Source organism: Rhinoderma darwinii (genome assembly GCF_050947455.1).
Source record: "Rhinoderma darwinii isolate aRhiDar2 chromosome 3 unlocalized genomic scaffold, aRhiDar2.hap1 SUPER_3_unloc_3, whole genome shotgun sequence".
NCBI classification, from domain to species: Eukaryota; Metazoa; Chordata; class Amphibia; order Anura; family Rhinodermatidae; genus Rhinoderma; species Rhinoderma darwinii.
Genome location: NW_027461746.1, coordinates 1,088,472 through 1,110,222, shown reverse-complemented (window position 1 = coordinate 1,110,222; position 21,751 = coordinate 1,088,472). Strand labels below are relative to the sequence as shown.

The window sequence follows — 21,751 nt, the reverse complement described above, 5'->3', positions numbered from 1 at the left end:
AATATTTAGACCTTTTTTATTGTAGTATAATCTTACCGGTATTAAATCCTGCAAACCAGGCGGTGAAATAGAAATCCCTGCCATAGTCTCCTGTAAGAAGAAATGATCGTCATCAAGACCTGTGACTGTGCCAGACACTACACCAAATCATACACAGTCCAGACACTACACCAAATCATACACAGTCCAGACACTACACCAAATCACATACACACAGTCCAGACACTACACCAAATCACATACACACAGTCCAGACACTACACCAAATCATACACAGTCCAGACACTACACCAAATCACATACACAGTCCAGACACTACACCAAATCACATACACAGTCCAGACACTACACCAAATCACATACACAGTCCAGACACTACACCAAATCACATACACACAGTCCATACACTACACCAAATCATACACAGTCCAGACACTACACCAAATCACATACACAGTCCAGACACTACACCAAATCACATACACAGTCCAGACACTACACCAAATCACATACACAGTCCAGACACTACACCAAATCACATACACACAGTCCAGACACTACACCAAATCATACACTGTCCAGACACTACACCAAATCACATACACAGTCCAGACACTACACCAAATCACATACACAGTCCAGACACTACACCAAATCACATACACACAGTCCAGACACTACACCAAATCACATACACACAGTCCAGACACTACACCAAATCATACACAGTCCAGACACTACACCAAATCATACACAGTCCAGACACTACACCAAATCATACACACAGTCCAGACACTACACCAAATCACATACACAGTCCAGACACTACACCAAATCACATACACAGTCCAGACACTACACCAAATCATACACACAGTCCAGACACTACACCAAATCATACACACAGTCCAGACACTACACCAAATCACATACACAGTCCAGACACTACACCAAATCATACACACAGTCCAGACACTACACCAAATCACACACAGTCCAGACACTACACCAAATCACATACACAGTCCAGACACTACACCAAATCATACACAGTCCAGACACTACACCAAATCATACACAGTCCAGACACTACACCAAATCACAGACACAGTCCAGACACTACACCAAATCACATACACAGTCCAACACTGCACCAAATCACATACACACAGTCCAGACACTACACCAAATCACATACACAGTCCAACACTGCTACACCAAAACACTTCACTCTCTTACTTTTGCTCCTCTCTTTCTTCTTCTTCGTTCCGGGATGCTGCGTAATATAAACAGGAAATTGTGTGATAAAAGGAAAGACTCCAATGTGAGTAATAGGTGATGAAATGACATCACACACCCAGTATACAGGACAGGAGAAGTGGTACTGTGCAGTGTATATATATACAGATACTGAGAATTACACCCAGTATACAGGACAGGAGAAGTGGTACTGTGCAGTGTCCATATATACAGAATAATACAGATACTGAGAATTACACCCAGTATACAGGACAGGAGAAGTGGTACTGTGCAGTGTCCATATATACAGAATAATACAGATACTGAGAATTACACCCAGTATACAGGACAGGAGAAGTGGTGCTGTGCAGTGTCCATATATACAGAATAATACAGATACTGAGAATTACACCCAGTATACAGGACAGGAGAAGTGGTACTGTGCAGTGTATATATACAGAATAATACAGATACTGAGAATTACACCCAGTATACAGGACAGGAGAAGTGGTACTGTGCAGTGTATATATATACAGAATAATACAGATTCTGAGAATTACACCCAGTATACAGGACAGGAGAAGTGGTACTGTGCAGTGTATATATATACAGAATAATACAGATACTGAGAATTACACCCAGTATACAGGACAGGAGGAGTGGTACTGTGCAGTGTATATATATACAGAATAATACAGATACTGAGAATTACACCCAGTATACAGGACAGGAGAAGTGGTACTGTGCAGTGTATATACAGAATAATACAGATACTGAGAATTACACCCAGTATACAGCACAGGAGAAGTGGTACTGTGCAGTGTATATATATACAGAATAATACAGATACTGAGAATTACACCCAGTATACAGGACAGGAGAAGTGGTACTGTGCAGTGTCCATATATACAGAATAATACAGATACTGAGAATTACACCCAGTATACAGGACAGGAGAAGTGGTACTGTGCAGTGTCCATATATACAGAATAATACAGATACTGAGAATTACACCCAGTATACAGGACAGGAGAAGTGGTACTGTGCAGTGTATATATATACAGATACTGAGAATTACACCCAGTATACAGGACAGGGGAAGTAGTACCGTGCAGTGTATATATACAGAATAATACAGATACTGAGAATTACACCCAGTATACAGGACAGGAGCAGTGGTACTGTGCAGTGTATATATATACAGATACTGAGAATTACACCCAGTATACAGGACAGGGGAAGTGGTACTGTGCAGTGTGTATATATATATATATACACAGAATAATACAGATACTGAGAATTACACCCAGTATACAGGACAGGGGAAGTGGTACTGTGCAGTGTGTATATATATATACACAGAATAATACAGATACTGAGAATTACACCCAGTATACCGGACAGGAGAAGTGGTACTGTGCAGTGTATATATACAGAATAATACAGATACTGAGAATTACACCCAGTATACAGGACAGGAGAAGTTGTACTGTGCAGTGTATGTATATATATATACAGATACTGAGAATTACACCCAGTATACAGGACAGGAGGAGCGGGTGTGTGCTGTCTGTGTGTTGGAGGAAGCTCTTTCCGGGTGTCGGCTCTTTCCTCTCCAGGGAGAGAGTTCGCTGCTTGGGATGAGAGGAAGTTCTTCCCAGCCAAGTGCTTCTCAGCCTCCTGTTACCCGGTCTAGGCCGGCGGGTAGCGGGAGCGTTCAGCAACCGGCCGAAGTTGTGGGGGTGAGAAGATCTAGTCGGGGTCACAGCGATGTGGCCCCGATCCTGTCCCCGCCTGAAACCAGGACAGAAAGCCAGGAAAGCCGCAAGGTTCCTGGTGTTGCAGCCAGCAGGATCGCTCCTGGAGATGTGCAGCAGAGCATGCATGATGGTGTGGAGGCAGATTGGGGTGAACTACGTGCCACGGAGTCAACAACCACCTTTAGCTCCCGTGTTGCGGAGTGCCTCCGTGGGTATGAGGACGCCGGGAAGGCCATTCGGAAGCTCCAGGAGGAGCTGAAAGCAGCCCGGGTTCGGTCGCACGCCACTTCTGGAGCAAAGAGGTTGGTAGTAATGGCGACTATCAGGGATCTCAAATCTGAGGTGGATGCCCTGAAAGAAAAGCGCAAGTTTATTTTGGAGAATAGTGGACCTTTCAAGGAGAAACTCCTTAATGATGATCGGTTCCGGGCAATGAAGGGTGTCTGTGACCCTGGAAAGCAGACGGATGATGAGGGTGAGGAGGAGGAAATGTGTCCGGGTGCGTCTGGTCAGCGGAGCACGTGCAGCGAGCTGCCTGCAGAGCAAGTGGCTTTACCCATGGACTCCAGCTCAGCCGGTGAGGGGGACACCTGTGACCAGGACATCAGCAGCAGCAATTCAGGTGGGAGGCTGATGGCGGAAATACGGCAGCTCCAGTCTCCGGTGAGCCTGCAGCATTTTTCTTTTGGCGCGGACTTGGGTCCAGAGGAGAAAGTTAATGCCAAGCGCGCAGCAAAGCGGAAAGCCCGGCGGCGACTAAAATCCAGAAAGGCTGGAAAAATCGTGGAGGAGGTCAGTTTTAAGTTTGTTCCCACCCAGTGCTACCCCAGCTGGCCGCAGGGTCAGCTCGCTGCACAAGCCCCGTGATCCAGCCTAGCCCGGGCACTGAAGTGGGTCCGGTGCAGGAAAGCGGGGAGATCAATGATGGCGTAATAATGGAGGCTGATGTCCCTGCTTGTCGTAGTAGCGGTGGCGCTTTTGGTGGCGTTTTTAAGGCGTCAATAGCGCCAGATAATGTTGGTGGCCCAGCGTTGGGTGCAGAACAAAGCTCTGGTGCTCAGGTTTCCTCTTCAGTAATGGGGGGCGGCTCGACACCAGAGCTGGCAGCGAATATTCCAGTGTCCCTGGAACCCGTTGGTGCTACTGAGCGGCGGCAGCATGAAGGGGCTGCTGGGACTGACGGCACGGTTGAATGTCCCCCCAAGCTTGCGGTCATTGGGTCCGGTGGCGCAGTCACTAGTATTCCTTTGGTGGCTGCGTCACATGAATCCCCAGCCCGGGAGCCAGCTTTGCCAGGGGTGAGGGCGAGTCTGGGCATTGCTGGCTCTAAGAAGGAAGGATTGTCTCAAGTAAAGAAATGTCACGCTAATGAGGTGGAGGGGAAACCTGATGACACCGAGGCGATAACATCCGGCCCAAAAACACTTTTTACTGCTGGTCCAGAGGGTGAGGGTATGAATGGTGCAGGTACGAGTGCTGCTAATAATGGTGAGGGTATGAATGGTGCCGGTACAAGTGCTGTTAATAATGGTGAGGGTATGAATGGTGCCGGTACAAGTGCTGCTAATAATGGTGAGGGTATGAATGGTGCCGGTACAAGTGCTATTAATAATGGTGAGGGTATGAATGGTGCCGGTACAAGTGCTGGTAATAATGGTGAGGGTATGAATGGTGCAGGTACGAGTGATATTAATAATGGTGAGGGTATGAATGGTGCCGGTACAAGTGCTGGTAATAATGGTGAGGGTATGAATGGTGCCGGTACAAGTGTTGTTAATAATGGTGAGGGTATGAATGGTGCCGGTACAAGTGCTGTTAATAATGGTGAGGGTATGAATGGTGCCGGTACAAGTGCTATTAATAATGGTGAGGGTATGAATGGTGCCGGTACATGTGCTGTTAATAATGGTGAGGGTATGAATGGTGCCGGTACAAGTGCTGTTAATAATGGTGAGGGTATGAATGGTGCCGGTACGAGTGCTATTAATAATGGTGAGGGTATGAATGGTGCCGGTACAAGTGCTATTAATAATGGTGAGGGTATGAATGGTGCTGGTACAAGTGCTATTAATAATGGTGAGGGTATGAATGGTGCCGGTACAAGTGCTATTAATAATGGTGAGGGTATGAATGGTGCCGGTACAAGTGCTATTAATAATGGTGAGGGTATGAATGGTGCCGGTACGAGTGATATTAATAATGGTGAGGGTATGAATGGTGCCGGTACGAGTGCTATTAATAATGGTGAGGGTATGAATGGTGCCGGTATGAGTGCTGTTAATAATGGTGAGGGTATGAATGGTGCAGGTACGAGTGATATTGATAATGGTCCCTCTCCTGTGTCTGGGGCCGGGGTGAGTGCTGGGAATGTTACTGCCAGGGGTATGAGGTCTAGTGAGGCCGGTCCATCTGCCCCCCCAGGGGTGACTACTCGCAGTTATGCCAGTGTCACTGCTGGGGCCTCCTCCTCATCTTCAGGCTCTGGGGACGGTATTTTACAGCGGCGCCTCCTGGAGGCCCTTAAAAAGGGTGAGAGAACAATAATGGTAGAGGGCCGAGCGGTTGATCTGTCCTTCTGGATAGACAGGCATGGCCTGACTGCTTTCCGAGAAGAAAGGGAAGGGGAAACTGTGTGGACCCTTCCGACAGCCGGGCCTGGGGGGGCTCGTAGGAATGTTGTTCGTCTTCGCTGGAGAGGCAATGATACGTGCCCACCTAGGGCAAAAATAGTTGAGCTTCTCTTGAAGATGAATTTCAGGGCGATCGACATCTTTGCCCTGATACATCCCTATGGCACCCCAGTATTTGACATCAGCTTTGTTCGGCCGGAGGGCCTGGAGCTCTTTTGGTCAAATTATGAGCTGGTGAAGAATGAGTCCGGCTGGCGAGACTTCGCTGTACAAGCGTTGTCTCGTCAGAGCGAAATCAAGAAGGTGACCGTCCTAACTTGCAATGAGTGTCTTTCTTGTATGGACATTATGACCTGGCTCAGCAGGTACGGGGAGTTAACGGAGGTCCCCAAAAAAAACAGGGATGAATTTGGCATCTGGTCAGGGGCCTGGACCTTTATGGTTAAATTAAAGCGTTCAGGAAGTACTGTCACCCACATCCCTTCCTCAGCCTTTTTAGGAAGGGACCGAATCCTGGCCTTTTACCAGGGGCAGCCGAAGCTCTGCCACAGGTGTGGTGACCCCACGCACTTCAGTGCCCACTGCAGAGTGCAGAAGTGTGCGTTGTGCGGGGGGATAGGTCATCTTGCCGCATCCTGTGGGGATATTCGGTGTCATCTGTGTGGGGATCTAGGTCACCCATTCAGTCGCTGCCCTCGTTCCTTTGCCAACGCCATGGCGGGCCCAGCGGGAGAAAGCCGAGAGGTTGCTCCTGCCGTGGTTGGCACTGGTGGAGGTGAAGGGGCTGAGGGGCCAGGGAAGAAAGGCAAGTCACCCTCCAAGTTAAGGCGATTGGAGAACCGTCGAAGGAGTAGGGAGCTCGGGGAGCCCCAGGCAACTGGGGTAACCCTTGGCCCCGCTCCGGGGGCAAGTGTCATTGCTACTGAGGCCCTGGGGGAACAGGACTTGAATGAAGAGGTCAGGAGGTTGGAGAGGGAGGAGGAAGCCGCTTCTTCATGTTCCTCGCTATATGAAAGTATGGATGAGGACAGTAGACGGTGGCTAGATGAAAAGCGCAAGCAGGGTGCTAAAAAGAAAAAAAAGGGAGATAAGAAATCTTCTCCTCCCCTGGTCCAGGTGCCTAAGGAAAGCCCAACCGACTCACCTCTTGTTGTTCTCTCAAACCGCTTTCAAACCCTCAAGGACATCTCCTCTTCAGATGAGGAGTGTGGGGGCGAGGATGTGGCGAAGGTGACGAGGGGGTCTGTGGGGGGCGTCCAGCTTCTTGCCTCAGGGCATGCGGAACCCTCAGGGAGAAGCGCTGTCTCGGAGCCTGGAGGTGAGGTTGATAGTGGTGCTGGTGAGGAGGTGGAGGAAGGGAAGGATATGGACACATCAGCATCCCTCAAAAGGGCCCTCGGCTCTTCATCAGACAGTGATAAAAACCAGGGGAAGGGCAAGGGGAAGGGGAAAAAGGTCATCTAATTCAATCACCCAGGATGGCGGCACCCACCCCGTTGACGCTGGCATCTATTAATGTCGCCAGCATTAAATCTGACAAGGCTAGATTTGCGGCCTTTGATTTTCTCGGCCGAATTGAGGCCGACATTTTATTTTTGCAAGAGACCAGGCTGACAGACTTGGCAGCCATACATAAAGCGAAAAAGGAGTGGAGGCGTGGACCATCTTATTGGTCTCTTGCGGCCGAGCCGGGTAGCGGGGTGGCGGTTCTTTTCACCGCATCGGTAGAATGCAGACGGGTTATTGAATTAGAAATGGGGAGGTGCCTGATCTTGGATGTCCTCATGAAGGGACAGGAGCTCAGGCTCATTAACATCTATTGTCCCCAAACCAGCTGGGACCGGAAAAGTCTCTTTATGAGGATCAAGCCCTATCTTTTTACGAGTCGGCAGGTGGTCTTTGGAGGGGACTTCAATGCTGCCACGAGGTCCCAAGATAGGGGAGGTTCCAGAGACAGGCTGACTTATGACTGTGTGGCCCTAAATAGGATAGCTAGTGAGGCTCGCCTGGTGGATGTCCACATCCGGCACACCCCAGGCCACGCGGGATTCACCTTTTATCGAGGTAGTTGTAGGTCTAGAATAGATAGGTTTTATTTAAAGGAGGATGCCATCTCTTCGGCAGTGTCCGTCGTTGAGGTGGAGTTCTCCGACCACTGTTTAATTTTATTTTCTCTGAATGTTGCAGAGACCCCCCGGATGGGAAGAGGCTTTTGGAGGCTCAATTCGTCTCTCTTGGAAGAAGCGGAGATAAGACGGTCCTTTGAGGATTTCTTTCAGAGCCAGGTACCATTACTGGATCTTTGTAGCAGTAAGTCGGAGTGGTGGGAGATGTTCAAAAAAAGGGTGGCGAGTTTCTTCCGCCAGCTCTCGAGCCTCAGGAGCCTGGACAGGTATCGCCTGTATCAGGGCCTGAGGAGGAAACTCGAGCATCTTGTCTCGACTGGAGGTGACCGCGAGGACATTTCCAGAGTGAAATCTTTGCTTAAGAGTTGCCAGTATGATAGACACGCATCTTTAGTTTTTGAGAGGGATTTTGGGAAGTACCGCTCGCCCGACCCCTACAAGAACTGCAAGATGTCAGTAAATAGTAAAGTGGTTTCAGGACTGATGGACAGTACAGGATCCCTGAAAAGGTCCAGATCAGGGATCTTGGAGGTCGTCAGATCCTTTTACTCGCACCTCTTGGGAAAGATGGATCTTGATCGGGATGCGATGTCGGCTTTCCTGGCTGAAACTGTCCCCGAACCAGGAGTAGACCCCTCTCTTGGTGTCTTGGCAGAGGCGATCAGGGAAGAGGAAGTGAGACTGGCGATTGAAGGGCTTGCCCTCAAGAAGTCGCCGGGTCCAGATGGCTTAACGTCTGAATTTTACAAGACCTTTAAGGACATTTTAGTTCCCCTGTTGACTGAGGTGTTGAATGAGTGTCTTTCCTCGGGCACTTTGCCGAAGTCAATGAGGAGGTCGGCCCTGATCATCCTGTCAAAGGGTAAAGACCCATCGCACATTGAGAATTGGCGTCCCATAGCGCTACTCAATGTGGACAGAAAGGTTCTGGCAAAGGTGCTGTTTAATCGGCTGGTGAAATTTGCACCCCGGCTCCTTTCGGGGGCTCAGCATTGCTCTGTTCCAGGCCGCAGCGCGTTTAGCGCTGTACTCGGTGTCCGAGAGGCAGTGGAGCAGAGTAGGGCGGGCCGTTGGAAGGGGTACTTGCTGTCCTTGGATCAGGCAAAAGCGTTTGATCGGGTTGATCACGAGTATCTCTGGTCGGTCCTTCTGAGGTATGGTCTGCCGGGGGGGTTTGTTGATTGGCTTAAGATCTTGTATGCAGGGGCAGAGAGTTTTCCGCTTGTGAACGGTTGGATTGGCCGCTCTTTTGAGGTTGGGTCTGGGGTTCGCCAGGGTTGCCCGCTGAGCCCGCTTTTATACGTGTTCGCGATTGACCCCTTCCTTAGGAGGGTAGATCGTGGACCGTTGGTGGGAGTCAGCATGGACTTGGCAGCCTCGGAAGCCACTCTGAGAGTGGTGGCGTATGCGGATGACGTCACCGTCTTTGTGTCCTCGAGAGGGGAGGCAGAGTGGGTGATGTCTGAAGTTGACCGCTACTCAGAGGCATCCGGGTCCATGATCAACCAGGATAAGTGTAAGAGTCTCTGGCTGGGAGGGGGAGATCCTACCTTTGATCTCTCGGACACTCTTCCAGGGCCTCAGGAGTTTGTAAAAATTCTCGGCATCGAATTTGGCCAGGGGGATTACCCCAAACAAAATTGGGACAGCAGGCTAAAGATCGCCGCTCAGAAGGTCGACCAGTGGAAGGGTTGGTCTTTGACCCTCAGGGAAAGGGTCAACTTGATCAAAACTTACCTGCTCCCTTTGTTAATCTATTTGGGCAGTGTCTGCATCTTGCCAGAACCTCTCTGGACTCGGGTCTACAGCTTGTTCTTCCAGATGTTATGGGGGAATAAGCTGAACCTAGTCAAGAGGGAGGTGACATACCGTACGAGGAGACTAGGGGGGTTGTGTATGGTCAACCCTGTGGTATTCCTGGTTAATACCTTTGTAAAGATCAACATGTCAAACCTCTGGCAAGAGAGGGCTCCTCCGTGGGTAGTCTCCTGCAGGGGGTGGTTTCGGCCTTTCTTCCAGGAATGGGAGACAGGAGGGCAAGTGAAGGACCTTCGCACGCCGCATGGGCATCTTCCGGCTTACGCTACCGTGGTTCTGAAAACAATTCGCCGGTGGGGTCTGGGGATGTGGGAGATCAGGACTCTGTCAAGGAGGCTCCTTGACAACAGAGTTCTGTTGACCCATTTCCAGAAGCCCCTGGCGCTCAGGGACTGCCCAAGTCGGGATCTGGAGGTTGGTTTGAGGGTTTTAAATTCTAGTAGGATCCCTTTAAAGTTTTGGGACTTGGCTTGGCGTTGCTTCCATGGGAAACTGTATGTGAGGGACAACTTGAAACACAGGAACCCTGAGGAAAGGGGTTGTCCCCGGGAGGAGTGTGGCGGCGTGCTGGAAAGCATGGAGCACTTCCTGCTTCATTGTCCCCTCAATACAGGGGTCTACAGCAGGGTGGGTGCCTCCATTGGTTGGCCTGGTCTGACTGGTCTCTCCTATGCGGAATGGGCCTATGGAACATTCAGACACCTGGGTGGTCGAGATCGGGGCACTTTATTCTTAGTCAGCTTAGCGGTCAGGTACGGCACGTGGAACGCACGGTGTTTTGTATCAACCAGACAAAAAACCCTCCCGGAGGAAGAGGTGGTGAGGAACATTCTCGGTGACCTGGGGAAGGTTCGTTCTTTGGAGTTCGAGAGACTGGGCACGAGTAGGGCCTCCATGCTTTGGAGGGGTTTCTCCTTCAGCGTGCCCTAGTCTAGTCGTCTCTATTCCTGGTGAGGGGCTAATGCTGTCACTGTAGCTTTTTGTTTTCTGTATAGTTGATGATGGATATAGGGCTTGCAGGTACCGAACCAGGGCCTTGTGGGTAGGATTTGTTAAGGATGTTTTATGTGTTATGTCAGGTAATGTATGCCATTGTACAGGCTGAGTCTTTACTTACTATATCTTGTAGAGTGTAGTATTTTTGTATAGATGTGAGGGGGTTAGGTGTTAGGTGGGGAGGGGGGAAAGGGGGGGAGGGGGGGGGTTCAAATAATAAGAAAAAGCCGGGCCCGATCAAAGAGACATTGAAGGATGGACGATGGTGTCGGTCGGAGCTTAGGTAAGGACTTTGGACTGGACATTGGTCTTGAATTGGGTATAATGTAGATATTATATATATATATGTATGTTCAGTATTGTTTTGTATATATTGGTTACTAATTGGTATTCATATTGCGGATTTGTGGTTAAGAAAAAGGGTGGAGGGAAAAAAAAAAAAAAAAAAAAAAAAACATTTAAAAATGTAAAAAAAAAAATAAAAAATACAAAAAATATAAAAAAAAGAAAAAAAAAAAAAAAAAAAAAAAGGGGGAGGTTATTTGCCGATTAGGCTCATGTTGTGTTTTCTCATGTAGGAATTTCTCATTTTTCCTTGGTTAATATATTTTGATGGGCACATGGACCGGTTAGGGTCAGTTTTTGGTTTTATTGTGGTTTAACAATTTTATTTATGTTATTTTTTAGACTGTTACTGATTTTGTTCTTTTGAGGCGTCTGGATTGATTTGTGACTATGAGTTTTGTGTATTTGTATTTATACTGATGTGAGTGACGTGTGGATGATGAGAGTGACGTGTGGATGATGAGAGTGATGTGTGGATGATGAGTGATGTGTGGATGATGAGTGATGTGTGGATGATGTGAGTTATAATACTACAGAAGACTGAGTGCTGGTAGGAATGTGATCTGGACCAGAGAGGAGGCGGCCGAGATTGATAATGTGTTTATAACTTGTTCATTTTGTGTTGGTTTTTGACCCGTGTATTGTATGTGCGGATTTATGGCATGTGTATGTTTGTTAACATTTATTAAAAAGATGAGAAGTGGTACTGTGCAGTGTCCACATATACAGAATAATACAGATACTGAGAATTACACCCAGTATACAGGACAGGAGAAGTGGTGCTGTGCAGTGTATATATATACAGAATAATACAGATACTGAGAATTACACCCAGTATACAGAACAGGAGAAGTGGTGCTGTGCAGTGTATATATATACAGAATAATACAGATACTGAGAATTACACCCAGTATACAGGACAGGAGAAGTGGTACTGTGCAGTGTATATATATACAGAATAATACAGATACTGAGAATTACACCCAGTATACAGGACAGGAGAAGTGGTACTGTGCAGTGTATATACAGAATAATACAGATACTGAGAATTACACCCAGTATACAGGACAGGAGAAGTGGTACTGTGCAGTGTATATATATACAGAATAATACAGATACTGAGAATTACACCCAGTATACAGAACAGGAGAAGTGGTGCTGTGCAGTGTATATATATACAGAATAATACAGATACTGAGAATTACACCCAGTATACAGGACAGGAGAAGTGGTGCTGTGCAGTGTATATATATACAGAATAATACAGATACTGAGAATTACACCCAGTATACAGAACAGGAGAAGTGGTACTGTGCAGTGTCTATATATATATACACACAGAATAATACAGATACTGAGAATTACACCCAGTATACAGGACAGGAGAAGTGGTACTGTGCAGTGTATATATATACAGAATAATACAGATACTGAGAATTACACCCAGTATACAGGACAGGAGAAGTGGTACTGTGCAGTGTATATATACAGAATAATACAGATACTGAGAATTACACCCAGTATACAGGACAGGAGAAGTGGTGCTGTGCAGTGTATATATATACAGAATAATACAGATACTGAGAATTACACCCAGTATACAGGACAGGAGGAGTGGTACTGTGCAGTGTATATATACAGAATAATACAGATACTGAGAATTACACCCAGTATACAGGACAGGAGGAGTGGTACTGTGCCGTGTCCATATATACAGAATAATACAGATACTGAGAATTACACCCAGTATACAGGAGAGGAGAAGTGGTACTGTGCAGTGTATATATATACAGAATAATACAGATACTGAGAATTACACCCAGTATACAGGACAGGAGAAGTGGTACTGTGCAGTGTATATATAGAATAATACAGATACTGAGAATTACACCCAGCATACAGGACAGGAGAAGTGGGTGTGTGCTGTCTGTGTGTTGGAGGAAGCTCTTTCCGGGTGTCGGCTCTTTCCTCTCCAGGGAGAGAGTTTGCTGCTTGGGATGAGAGGAAGTTCTTCCCAGCCAAGTGCTTCTCAGCCTCCTGTTACCCGGTCTAGGCCGGCGGGTAGCGGGAGCGTTCAGCAACCGGCCGAAGTTGTGGGGGTGAGAAGATCTAGTCGGGGTCACAGCGATGTGGCCCCGATCCTGCCCCCGCCTGAAACCAGGACAGAAAGCCAGGAAAGCCGCAAGGTTCCTGGTGTTGCAGCCAGCAGGATCGCTCCTGGAGATGTGCAGCAGAGCATGCATGATGGTGTGGAGGCAGATTGGGGCGAACTACGTGCCACGGAGTCAACAGCCACCTTTAGCTCCCGTGTTGCGGAGTGCCTCCGTGGGTATGAGGACGCCGCAAAGGGCATTCGGAAGCTCCAGGAGGAGCTGAAAGCAGCCCGGGTTCGGTCGCACGTCACTTCTGGAGCAAAGAGGTTGGTAGTAATGGCGACTATCAGGGATCTCAAATCTGAGGTGGGTGCCCTGAAAGAAAAGCGCAAGTTTATTTTGGAGAATAGTGGACCTTTCAAGGAGAAACTCCTTAATGATGATCGGTTCCGGGCAATGAAGGGTGTCTGTGACCCTGGAAAGCAGACGGATGATGAGGGTGAGGAGGAGGAAATGTGTCCGGGTGCGTCTGGTCAGCGGAGTACGTGCAGCGAGCTGCCTGCAGAGCAAGTGGCTTTACCCATGGACTCCAGCTCAGCCGGTGAGGGGGACACCTGTGACCAGGACATCAGCAGCAGCAATTCAGGTGGGAGGCTGATGGCGGAAATACGGCAGCTCCAGTCTCCGGTGAGTCTGCAGCATTTTTCTTTTGGCGCGGACTTGGGTCCAGAGGAGAATGTTAATGCCAAGCGCGCAGCAAAGCGCAAAGCCCGGCGGCGACTAAAATCAAGAAAGGCTGGAAAAATCGTGGAGGAGGTCAGTTTTAAGTTTGTTCCCCACCCAGTGCTACCCCAGCTGGCCGCAGGGTCAGCTCGCTGCACAAGCCCCGTGATCCAGCCTAGCCCGGGCCCTGAAGTGGGTCCGGTGCAGGAAAGCGGGGAGATTAATGATGGCGTGATAGAGGAGGCTGATGTCCCTGCTTGTCGTAGTAGCGGTGGCGTTTTTGGTGGCGTTTTTAAGGCGTCGATAGCGCCAGATAATGTTGGTGGCCCAGCGTTGGGTGCAGAAAAAAGCTCTGGTGCTCAGGTTTCCTCTTCAGTAATGGGGAGCGGCTCGACACCAGAGCTGGCAGCGAATATTCCAGTGTCCCTGGAACCCGTTGGTGCTACTGAGCGGCGGCAGCATGAAGGGGCTGCTGGGACTGACGGCACGGTTGAATGTCCCCCCAAGCTTGCGGTCATTGGGTCCGGTGGCGCAGTCACTAGTATTCCTATGGTGGCTGCGTCACATGAATCCCCAGCCCGGGAGCCAGCTTTGCCAGGGGTGAGGGCGAGTCTGGGCATTGCTGGCTCTAAGAAGGAAGGATTGTCTCAAGTAAATAAATGTCACGCTAATGAGGTTGAGGGGAAACCTGATGACACCGAGGCGATAACATCCGGCCCAGAAATACTTTTTACTGCTGGTCCAGAGGGTGAGGGTATGAATGGTGCCGGTACAAGTGCTGCTAATAATGGTGAGGGTATGAATGGTGCAGGTACGAGTGATATTGATAATGGTCCCTCTCCTGTGTCTGGGGCCGGGGTGAGTGGTGGGAATGTTACTGCCAGGGGTATGAGGTCTAGTGAGGCCGGTCCATCTGCCCCCCCAGGGGTGACTACTCGCAGTTATGCCAGTGTCACTGCTGGGGCCTCCTCCTCATCTTCAGGCTCTGGGGACGGTATTTTACAGCGGCGCCTCCTGGAGGCCCTTAAAAAGGGTGAGAGAACAATAATGGTAGAGGGCCGAGCGGTTGATCTGTCCTTCTGGATAGACAGGCATGGCCTGACTGCTTTCCGAGAAGAAAGGGAAGGGGAAACTGTGTGGACCCTTCCGACAGCCGGGCCTGGGGGGGCTCGTAGGAATGTTGTTCGTCTTCGCTGGAGAGGCAATGATACGTGCCCACCTAGGGCAAAAATAGTTGAGCTTCTCTTGAAGATGAATTTCAGGGCGATCGACATCTTTGCCCTGATACATCCCTATGGCACCCCAGTATTTGACATCAGCTTTGTTCGGCCGGAGGGCCTGGAGCTCTTTTGGTCAAATTATGAGCTGGTGAAGAATGAGCCCGGCTGGCGAGACTTCGCTGTACAAGCGTTGTCTCGTCAGAGCGAAATCAAGAAGGTGACCGTCCTAACTTGCAATGAGTGTCTTTCTTGTATGGACATTATGACCTGGCTCAGCAGGTACGGGGAGGTAACGGAGGTCCCCAAAAAAAACAGGGATGAATTTGGCATCTGGTCAGGGGCCTGGACCTTTATGGTTAAATTAAAGCGTTCAGGAAGTACTGTCACCCACATCCCTTCCTCAGCCTTTTTAGGAAGGGACCGAATCCTGGCCTTTTACCAGGGGCAGCCGAAGCTCTGCCACAGGTGTGGTGACCCCACGCACTTCAGTGCCCACTGCAGAGTGCAGAAGTGTGCGTTGTGCGGGGGGATAGGTCATCTTGCCACATCCTGTGGGGATATTCGGTGTCACCTGTGTGGGGATCTAGGTCACCCATTCAGTCGCTGCCCTCGTTCCTTTGCCAACGCCATGGCGGGCCCAGCGGGAGAAAGCCGAGAGGTTGCTCCTGCCGTGGTTGGCACTGGTGGAGGTGAAGGGGCTGAGGGGCCAGGGAAGAAAGGCAAGTCACCCTCCAAGTTAAGGCGATTGGAGAACCGTCGAAGGAGTAGGGAGCTCGGGGAGCCCCAGGCAATTGGGGTAACCCTTGGCCCTGCTCCGGGGGCGAGTGTCATTGCTACTGAGGCCCTGGGGGAACAGGACTTGAATGAAGAGGTCAGGAGGTTGGAGAGGGAGGAGGAAGCCGCTTCTTCATGTTCCTCGCTATATGAAAGTATGGATGAGGACAGTAGACGGTGGCTAGATGAAAAGCGCAAGCAGGGTGCTAAAAAGAAAAAAAAGGGAGATAAGAAATCTTCTCCTCCCCTGGTCCAGGTGCCTAAGGAAAGCCCAACCGACTCACCTCTTGTTGTTCTCTCAAACCGCTTTCAAACCCTCAAGGACATCTCCTCTTCAGATGAGGAGTGTGGGGGTGAGGATGTGGCGAAGGTGACGAGGGGGTCTGTGGGGGGCGTCCAGCTTCTTGCCTCAGGGCATGCGGAACCCTCAGGGAGAAGCGCTGTCCCGGAGCCTGGAGGTGAGGTTGATAGTGGTGCTGGCGGGGAGGTGGAGGAAGGGAGGGATATGGACACATCAGCATCCCTCAAAAGGGCCCTCGGCTCTTCATCAGACAGTGATAAAAACCAGGGGAAGGGCAAGGGGAAGGGGAAAAAGGTCATCTAATTCAATCACCCAGGATGGCGGCACCCACCCCGTTGACGCTGGCATCTATTAATGTCGCCAGCATTAAATCTGACAAGGCTAGATTTGCGGCCTTTGATTTTCTCGGCCGAATTGAGGCCGACATTTTATTTTTGCAGGAGACCAGGCTGACAGACTTGGCAGCCATACATAAAGCGAAAAAGGAGTGGAGGCGTGGACCATCTTATTGGTCTCTTGCGGCCGAGCCGGGTAGCGGGGTGGCGGTTCTTTTCACCGCATCGGTAGAATGCAGACGGGTTATTGAATTAGAAATGGGGAGGTGCCTGATCTTGGATGTCCTCATGAAGGGACAGGAGCTCAGGCTCATTAACATCTATGGTCCCCAAACCAGCTGGGACCGGAAAAGTCTCTTTATGAGGATCAAGCCCTATCTTTTTACGAGTCGGCAGGTGGTCTTTGGAGGGGACTTCAATGCTGCCACGAGGTCCCAAGATAGGGGAGGTTCCAGAGACAGGCTGACTTATGACTGTGTGGCCCTAAATAGGATAGCTAGTGAGGCTCGCCTGGTGGATGTCCACATCCGGCACACCCCAGGCCACGCGGGATTCACCTTTTATCGAGGTAGTTGTAGGTCTAGAATAGATAGGTTTTATTTAAAGGAGGATGCCATCTCTTCGGCAGTGTCCGTCGTTGAGGTGGAGTTCTCCGACCACTGTTTAATTTTATTTTCTCTGAATGTTGCAGAGACCCCCCGGATGGGAAGAGGCTTTTGGAGGCTCAATTCGTCTCTCTTGGAAGAAGCGGAGATAAGACGGTCCTTTGAGGATTTCTTTCAGAGCCAGGTACCATTACTGGATCTTTGTAGCAGTAAGTCGGAGTGGTGGGAGATGTTCAAAAAAAGGGTGGCGAGTTTCTTCCGCCAGCTCTCGAGCCTCAGGAGCCTGGACAGGTACCGCCTGTATCAGGGCCTGAGGAGGAAACTCGAGCATCTTGTCTCGACTGGAGGTGACCGCGAGGACATTTCCAGAGTGAAATCTTTGCTTAAGAGTTGCCAGTATGATAGACACGCATCTTTAGTTTTTGAGAGGGATTTTGGGAAGTACCGCTCGCCCGACCCCTACAAGAACTGCAAGATGTCAGTAAATAGTAAAGTGGTTTCAGGACTGATGGACAGTACAGGATCCCTGAAAAGGTCCAGATCAGGGATCTTGGAGGTCGTCAGATCCTTTTACTCGCACCTCTTGGGAAAGATGGATCTTGATCGGGATGCGATGTCGGCTTTCCTGGCTGAAACTGTCCCCGAACCAGGAGTAGACCCCTCTCTTGGTGTCTTGGCAGAGGCGATCAGGGAAGAGGAAGTGAGACTGGCGATTGAAGGGCTTGCCCTCAAGAAGTCGCCGGGTCCAGATGGCTTAACGTCTGAATTTTACAAGACCTTTAAGGACATTTTAGTTCCCCTGTTGACTGAGGTGTTGAATGAGTGTCTTTCCTCGGGCACTTTGCCGAAGTCAATGAGGAGGTCGGCCCTGATCATCCTGTCAAAGGGTAAAGACCCATCGCACATTGAGAATTGGCGTCCCATAGCGCTACTCAATGTGGACAGAAAGGTTCTGGCAAAGGTGCTGTTTAATCGGCTGGTGAAATTTGCACCCCGGCTCCTTTCGGGGGCTCAGCATTGCTCTGTTCCAGGCCGCAGCGCGTTTAGCGCTGTACTCGGTGTCCGAGAGGCAGTGGAGCAGAGTAGGGCGGGCCGTTGGAAGGGGTACTTGCTGTCCTTGGATCAGGCAAAAGCGTTTGATCGGGTTGATCACGAGTATCTCTGGTCGGTCCTTCTGAGGTATGGTCTGCCGGGGGGGTTTGTTGATTGGCTTAAGATCTTGTATGCAGGGGCAGAGAGTTTTCCGCTTGTGAACGGTTGGATTGGCCGCTCTTTTGAGGTTGGGTCTGGGGTTCGCCAGGGTTGCCCGCTGAGCCCGCTTTTATACGTGTTCGCGATTGACCCCTTCCTTAGGAGGGTAGATCGTGGACCGTTGGTGGGAGTCAGCATGGACTTGGCAGCCTCGGAAGCCACTCTGAGAGTGGTGGCGTATGCGGATGACGTCACCGTCTTTGTGTCCTCGAGAGGGGAGGCAGAGTGGGTGATGTCTGAAGTTGACCGCTACTCGGAGGCATCCGGGTCCATGATCAACCAGGATAAGTGTAAGAGTCTCTGGCTGGGAGGGGGAGATCCTACCTTTGATCTCTCGGACACTCTTCCAGGGCCTCAGGAGTTTGTAAAAATTCTCGGCATCGAATTTGGCCAGGGGGATTACCCCAAACAAAATTGGGACAGCAGGCTAAAGATCGCCACTCAGAAGGTCGACCAGTGGAAGGGTTGGTCTTTGACCCTCAGGGAAAGGGTCAACTTGATCAAAACTTACCTGCTCCCTTTGTTAATCTATTTGGGCAGTGTCTGCATCTTGCCAGAACCTCTCTGGACTCGGGTCTACAGCTTGTTCTTCCAGATGTTATGGGGGAATAAGCTGAACCTAGTCAAGAGGGAGGTGACATACCGTACGAGGAGACTAGGGGGGTTGTGTATGGTCAACCCTGTGGTATTCCTGGTTAATACCTTTGTAAAGATCAACATGTCAAACCTCTGGCAAGAGAGGGCTCCTCCGTGGGTAGTCTCCTGCAGGGGGTGGTTTCGGCCTTTCTTCCAGGAATGGGAGACAGGAGGGCAAGTGAAGGACCTTCGCACGCCGCATGGGCATCTTCCGGCTTACGCTAACGTGGTTCTGAAAACAATTCGCCGGTGGGGTCTGGGGATGTGGGAGATCAGGACTCTGTCAAGGAGGCTCCTTGACAACAGAGTTCTGTTGACCCATTTCCAGAAGCCCCTGGCGCTCAGGGACTGCCCAAGTCGGGATCTGGAGGTTGGTTTGAGGGTTTTAAATTCTAGTAGGATCCCTTTAAAGTTTTGGGACTTGGCTTGGCGTTGCTTCCATGGGAAACTGTATGTGAGGGACAACTTGAAACACAGGAACCCTGAGGAAAGGGGTTGTCCCCGGGAGGAGTGTGGCGGCGTGCTGGAAAGCATGGAGCACTTCCTGCTTCATTGTCCCCTCAATACAGGGGTCTACAGCAGGGTGGGTGCCTCCATTGGTTGGCCTGGTCTGACCGGTCTCTCCTATGCGGAATGGGCCTATGGAACATTCAGACACCTGGGTGGTCGAGATCGGGGCACTTTATTCTTAGTCAGCTTAGCGGTCAGGTACGGCACGTGGAACGCACGGTGTTTTGTATCAACCAGACAAAAAACCCTCCCGGAGGAAGAGGTGGTGAGGAACATTCTCGGTGACCTGGGGAAGGTTCGTTCTTTGGAGTTCGAGAGACTGGGCACGAGTAGGGCCTCCATGCTTTGGAGGGGTTTCTCCTTCAGCGTGCCCTAGTCTAGTCGTCTCTATTCCTGGTGAGGGGCTAATGCTGTCACTGTAGCTTTTTGTTTTCTGTATAGTTGATGATGGATATAGGGCTTGCAGGTACCGAACCAGGGCCTTGTGGGTAGGATTTGTTAAGGATGTGTTATGTGTTATGTCAGGTAATGTATGCCATTGTACAGGCTGAGTCTTTACTTACTATATCTTGTAGAGTGTAGTATTTTTGTATAGATGTGAGGGGGTTAGGTGTTAGGTGGGGAGGGGGGAAAGTGGGGGAGGGGTGGTACAAATAATAAGAAAAAGCCGGGCCCGATCAAAGAGACATTGAAGGATGGACGATGGTGTCGGTCGGAGCTTAAAGGTACGGACTTTGGACTGGACATTGGTCTTGAATTGGGTATAATGTAGATATTATAGATATATATATATATGTATGTTCAGTATTGTTTTGTATATATTGTATATATTGGGTACTAATTGGTATTCATATTGCGGATTTGTGGTTAAGAAAAAGGGTGGAGGGAAAAAAAAAACAAAAAAAAAAAAACATTTAAAAATGTAAAAAAAAATAAAAAAAAAAATACAAGATTATAAAAAAAAAAAAAAAAAAAAAAAAAAGGGGGGGGGGGTTATTTGCTGATTAGGCTCATGTTGTGTTTTCTCATGTAGGAATTTCTCATTTTCCTTGGTTAATATACTTTGATGGGCACATGGACCGGTTAGGGTCAGTTTTTGGTTTTATTGTAGTTTAACAATTTTATTTATGTTATTTTTTAGACTGTTACTGATTTTGTTCCTTTTGAGGCGTCTGGATTGATGTTGTGACTATGAGTTTTGTGTATTTGTATTTATACTAATGTGAGTGACGTGTGGATGATGAGTGATGTGTGGATGATGAGTGATGTGTGGATGGTGAGTGACGTGTGGATGATGTGAGTGATGTGTGGATGATGTGAGTTATAATACAGAAGACTGAGTGCTGGTAGGAATGTGATCTGGACCAGAGAGGAGACGGCCGAGATTCATAATGTGTTTAGAACTTGTTCGTTTTGTGTTGGTTTATGACCCGTGTATTGTATGTGCGGATTTATGGCATGTGTATGTTTGTTAACATTTATTAAAAAAGATGAGAAGTGGTACTGTGCAGTGTATATATACACAGAATAATACAGATACTGAGAATTACACCCAGTATACAGGACAGGAGAAGTGGTACTGTGCAGTGTCTATATATACAGAATAATACAGATACTGAGAATTACACCCAGTATACAGGACAGGAGAAGTGGTACTGTGCAGTGTCCATATATACAGAATAATACAGATACTGAGAATTACACCCAGTATACAGGACAGGAGACGTGGTACTGTGCAGTGTCCATATATACAGAATAATACAGATACTGAGAATTACACCCAGTATACAGGACAGGAGAAGTGGTACTGTGCAGTGTATATATATATACAGAATAATACAGATACTGAGAATTACACCTAGTATACAGGACAGGAGAAGTGGTACTGTGCAGTGTCCATATATACAGAATAATACAGATACTGAGAATTACACCCAGTATACAGGACAGGAGACGTGGTACTGTGCAGTGTCCATATATACAGAATAATACAGATACTGAGAATTACACCCAGTATACAGGACAGGAGAAGTGGTACTGTGCAGTGTCCATATATACAGAATAATACAGATACTGAGAATTACACCCAGTATACAGGACAGGAGAAGTGGTACTGTGCAGTGTCCATATATACAGAATAATACAGATACTGAGAATTACACCCAGTATACAGGACAGGAGAAGTGGTACTGTGCAGTGTATATATACAGAATAATACAGATACTGAGAATTACACCCAGTATACAGGACAGGAGGAGTGGTACTGTGCCGTGTCCATATATACAGAATAATACAGATACTGAGAATTACACCCAGTATACAGGACAGGAGACGTGGTACTGTGCAGTGTATATACAGAATAATACAGATACTGAGAATTACACCCAGT

At 48.9% G+C, this 21,751-nt stretch overlaps 1 protein-coding gene across 2 annotated transcripts in view; it reads right to left on the bottom strand.

The window, feature by feature from the left end:
- LOC142683497 (phospholipid scramblase 3-like) overlaps positions 1-21,751 on the bottom strand; it is a 67,240-nt gene that overhangs the window by 29,555 nt on the left and 15,934 nt on the right. Inside the window, exons 2-3 of one of the 2 annotated variants that reach the window (XM_075847371.1) lie at positions 1,240-1,276; positions 37-90 (exon numbers count right to left, since the gene is read on the bottom strand). In XM_075847371.1, the coding sequence (XP_075703486.1) occupies positions 37-90; positions 1,240-1,276 (91 nt within the window). The remainder of the gene's footprint in view (positions 1-36; positions 91-1,239; positions 1,277-21,751) is intronic. The other variant, XM_075847372.1, reaches the window with a different exon arrangement.